The 4,638-nt window shown below is 63.6% G+C and overlaps 1 protein-coding gene across 1 annotated transcript in view; it reads left to right on the plus strand.

Moving 5' to 3' along the window:
* SNED1 (sushi, nidogen and EGF like domains 1) overlaps window positions 1-4,638 on the plus strand; it is a 73,576-nt gene that overhangs the window by 30,374 nt on the left and 38,564 nt on the right. The window contains exons 6-8 of the mRNA XM_019628462.1: window positions 2,439-2,564; window positions 2,878-2,991; window positions 4,452-4,565. Coding sequence (XP_019484007.1) covers window positions 2,439-2,564; window positions 2,878-2,991; window positions 4,452-4,565 — 354 coding nt within the window. The remainder of the gene's footprint in view (window positions 1-2,438; window positions 2,565-2,877; window positions 2,992-4,451; window positions 4,566-4,638) is intronic.

The raw sequence follows: 4,638 nt of genomic DNA on the forward strand, positions 1-4,638 counted from the left end.
GGGAGGCCTTCCAGCCTCGGCTCCGCGAGCGGGACGGGGAGGAAACCGCTGGAGAGGACGCTTTGCGGTGTAAAGGGGAGAAGCCGGGGCCTCCTCTCCGCACCTTCGAGCCCAGCCTCCTTCCTGGGCCGGGCGGGGCACCTGTGCTCCCCAGGGCCACCTGGGAGGCAGGAGCTCTGGGAACCCCATTTCCCCTTTCCTGCCGGGGTTGAGGCTTGACAACCTGGCATCAATGTGGCGGCCAGGAGAGAGACCCCAGGGGTCCTTCAGGCAGAGCGGGAGAGTCCACGCCAGGGGCGAGCACATGGCTGTGGGGACAGCCGGACGGGCGGCAGAACGGCGTGGCCTTGGGCGAGTCGCAGCCCCTCCTGAAACTTGACTGCTTACAAATGGAGGGAGGGACGTCAAGTGGTTGACTCAGCCGCTCGGCCGGGAGCGGACGCTCTGCCAAGCTTGGGTCACGGTGAGGTGGGTTCCGGCACCTACCCCCGCGGATGGGGACCGAGGCCACCGGGAAGGGCTGCTTCCCTGAGCATCGAGTCCGCAAAAGCGAACCCAGCGCGATGGCGCCCATCCAGCCTGGCCAGGGGGACAGGCGCGCACCCCGCGGCAGGGACCAGGGCAGGCAGAGATGCGCGCGCACCACGTAGGGACAGGCACCCAGGGGCCCCGCAAGGACAGGCGTGCGCGAGCGGGCAGGCGTGCGCGCGCACCCCGCTTGGGGCTAGAGGGACTCACATGGGGTTCGGGATGTTGCCCCGGGAGAGAGACCTGGAGCCGAGCCCGCCCACTCCCTGCGGCACTAAAAGGGCCCGGGCTGGAGTTTAGGGGGTGAGGGAGCCCAGAAGCCAATGATTCCGCCCACTTCCCCAGAGTGGTAAGAGGGCACCTGAGACGCAGGCCTTCCTGCAGCCCCAGGAGGGCCAAGGCTGTGGGCAGCGTTGGTTCTGGGCATAGGTTTGTCAAGTGCTCATGTGGGTGGGCGGCAGAGAGGTCTGGTTGGTTGTCACCTACCAGTGGCCAGGGGCTTGGGCTGTGGTTGAAGAATAAGGTATGGGCGCAGGTGTGCACCGGTGTGAGTGGGTGTCAGGCAGGCGTGGGCACACGCATGGACGCAGGTGTGGACAAGTCCGTGCTCCCCTGAAGAGGCTGCAGGCTGTGGCCCTGAGGAGTGGGGTCCTCAGAAGAGGATCCAGCCAGCCCTTCAAGGACCCCTTTTCCATGGATAGGTGCTGCTTCACCACGGCCCCAGGCCTCAGGCAGAAGCAGTCATGGCTGGGCCCTCCAAATTGGCCCCCACAGAGGCCCTCAGGAACATGGTGCTTTGCGGGAGGGCTGGTGGCCCACCACCACACTGAAAGCCCGGGAGATGGAGCCTGTGCGTGTCAGTCCAGGGGTTACACACATCAGCTTTACCAGGAAGGGAGGGTCAGCTTACACCTGAGAGGCACTGCATCCACAGCTGGAAGTCTAGCTCATGAGCAAGGCTAGTCCGGAAACAGGGCTCGGCGCCCGGCTGCCACACACTGCAGGGTGGCCACCCCACTGTGGACTGGGTGACAGTGTGATTAAGTGACTGGAAAGGGACAAGCAAAGAGCAGGAATGGTCCCAAAAGACACCCACAGCTCTGATGATGTTCTGGACCACAGGGTCCTTCCCAGAGTGTCACTGCCACGCCACGTGTCCCTCCCAGGGACCCTCCTAATCACACGAGGTCCGAGACCTTAGAGCGCTCCAGTTACCTGCCAATTTGTGTTTATTAATCACAGATTCAGTAGCCTTGCTTCTCCAGAGGGCTAGGGCTCCATGAGGTGAGCTCTGTGGGCTACCTGTCCTAGGGGGCTGCGCACAGGGGTCAGTGGCCCTCGGAGACCCCAGGAGGTGGCCAGTAGCCACACTTGGAGAAATACCAGCTTCCGCAGCTCTGAGTGCAGTCCTCTCATTTTACACCTAAGGAAACCCGAGGGGCACAGGGCACTCCAAATTTCTGAAACTGTCTGAGGCAGCACTGAGACCAGATTGCAACCCCTCAAGTCTGCGGGCACCCCTCACCACCTCTGGTTTCCACTCAGGGGCCCCCTCATCCACGAGGAGTACTCATGTCTCCCGTGTTGCTGGGCGTCCTCGGGTCCCTGTCTTCTTAGCAGGGACAAGTTTGGAAGTTGACACATTAATAGGATAGAAAGGTGCTGCAGGTGAAAGGGATTCTGGGGGTGGCCTACCCTCCACCGGCAGCCAGTCACAGCTTAGGAAGGGAAACGTCAACCAGAAACACAGGCGGAAGGCAGACATCAGCCACACCGGGCGCCCTGCGCAGACCTGGGAAGTGAAACCCTGGCCGATCGGCCACCAGCAGAGGACACAGCCATTCCTCAGAGACTATCCTTTGGGTCAGGGAGGGAGGACGTGACGGCTCTACCCCTTGCTGTGCCCGCAGCCTCCGTGTGCCTGGCCCTGCGCCCGTGCCTCAATGGCGGCAAGTGCATCGACGACTGCGTCACGGGCAACCCCTCCTACACCTGCTCCTGCCTCTCGGGCTTCACAGGGAGGAGGTGCCACCTGGGTGAGTTTACTGCTGGGACTGCCCACTGGGAGGCACTGGGCTCTGGAGGAACACCGCGAGAGCAGCCAGTGGCCCCAAGAGCCCAAGGTCAAGGGTCTGTGTCCCATGGTGTGTGTGACGTGCGTGGGGCACCACTGAGGCACCAAATGCAGCAGGTCTGTGACCATGAGTATGGTGGGCAGTACTGCAGCTGCTGCCCCTGGAGCAGAGCGAGGCACAGGAGAGCCGGGCTTGCTGTCCCCTTGTCCCCAGGCATGACGATCCTCCCAACCTGTTTCCTCCACTAAGGAGGCCCCATGCGCCCTGTTTTCAGATGTGAACGAGTGTGCTTCTCACCCGTGTCAGAACGGCGGGGCCTGCACAAACGGCATCAACAGCTTCAGCTGCCAGTGCCCGGATGGCTTCGGGGGACCCACCTGTGAGACAGGTAAGAGGAGCCTGCTTGGGTCCCACGGGCCTGCTGGCTGCAGGCCAGGGCCCAGTTCCAGACGGAGCCAGGGTCAGGGCCTGACGGGCCACAGGGCGTGGATGAGAGCCCACCAGGTGTGCTAGGAGCCATCAAAGCCCTCTCACCCCAGGCCCGGCCTGATGAGAACGTGGGAGCTTCTCAGGTGGGACAGGCCCGCTGTGGGGTGGGGCGGGGCACAAACCCCCACCTCCTGCCTGCACCCTCGGAACCCTGAACCCCAGCTGCTCCCAGCAACGGAAGCTGTTTCTCTCCAGCCCTCGGGGTCCCCATAGCCTAGGCATGGTTTGGGGTTGCTCTGGACCCCTTGCTGCTTCCAAACCATGGCCATACCCCCTTCCCAGCAGCTCTTAGGAAGCAGCTGGTTCAGATCCAGCCCCCACCTGCGATGCACCCAGTACCTTTCTCAGGCCCCTCACCCTGGCCCTTCACCCACCTGGTCTTCAGCTGCAGTGTGGATACACATGTTCCAGCCCAGTGAGGCCCCTAGGAGGACCTGGGGCTGGAGCCAGGACCCCTGAGCCCTGGCTTCCTCGTGGCCACTCCAGCAACTCCCACGGGTCCAACCCCCACCCTCCACTGAGGCTCCTGGTCTGAGGACCCACCTCAGCCCCCAGAGCCTCTGAGAGCAAGGACACCAGGCAGCGTCCAATAGGGTCATTCGTGCTGCTTGCCCAGGTCTCCCTCCCCCAGGCGCCCAGCCTTCTGTCTGGTGGAGCGGGGATCACCGTGGGCAGTCAGCCACTGGAGCACCGCCACACCTCCTGGGGAGCTGGGCCCTCCCCTTCCTCCTCCTCTTCCTCCTCTCCTGGCTCCCCACAATTCCAGGGGGGCTGCTCGCTCAGACCATCTGGTCCCCGTATTGTTTTTCAGCGGCCACCAAAGAGTCAGGGAGGCCAGCATCCCTGGTGAGGGGTGGGTCAGAGGGTGGACAGAGACGGGGGCACCACTCACTCCCACTGTCATGGGGGGTTGAGTGCCTTTGCACAGGCTGTCCCTGCAGCAAGATGTCACCTCCGTCACCTCAGCCCCTCCTGCACCCCAGGACCTTTCAAACCCCTCCTGCACCCCTGGGCACTGCACACCCTTCAAGGCTCCATCACAGGCTATGTCCCCCCAACCTGGCAGGGAGCAGCCAGTGCCCCAGAGTCCGTCTCTGCAACCACTGCTCTTGTCACAGTCAGCTTAGCATGAGAGTGGCCTGGGAGGGTGGGAGCTGGTTCCCATTCACCCCTGAGCCTCCGGTCCAGCGCACGCAGCCACCTTCCACCCAGGTCTGCTGAAATAAACCCGATTCAGACCAGCTTTCAGATGCTGGTGGGTAAGGACTGTCCTGGTCAGGGCCCTCCACTGCCAGCCTGACAGTCCCCAGGGGACATCACAGCCAGGAGTCCAACGCCTTCCACCCTCTGCGCTTGTAGCAAAATCTCCATGTGACGCCACAGAGTGTGCGAATGGCGGCCAATGCCAGGCAGACAGCGGCTCCGCGGTGTGCGTGTGCCAGGCGGGCTACACGGGCATCGCCTGCGAGACGGGTGAGTGGCCTGCACACAGGCGGGGCCGGCGAGAAGAGGGGCGGGGCCGGCGAGGAGAAGAGGGGCGGGGCCG

Source organism: Hipposideros armiger, unplaced genomic scaffold (assembly GCF_001890085.2).
Source record: "Hipposideros armiger isolate ML-2016 unplaced genomic scaffold, ASM189008v1 scaffold_17, whole genome shotgun sequence".
Classification (NCBI taxonomy): Eukaryota; Metazoa; Chordata; class Mammalia; order Chiroptera; family Hipposideridae; genus Hipposideros; species Hipposideros armiger.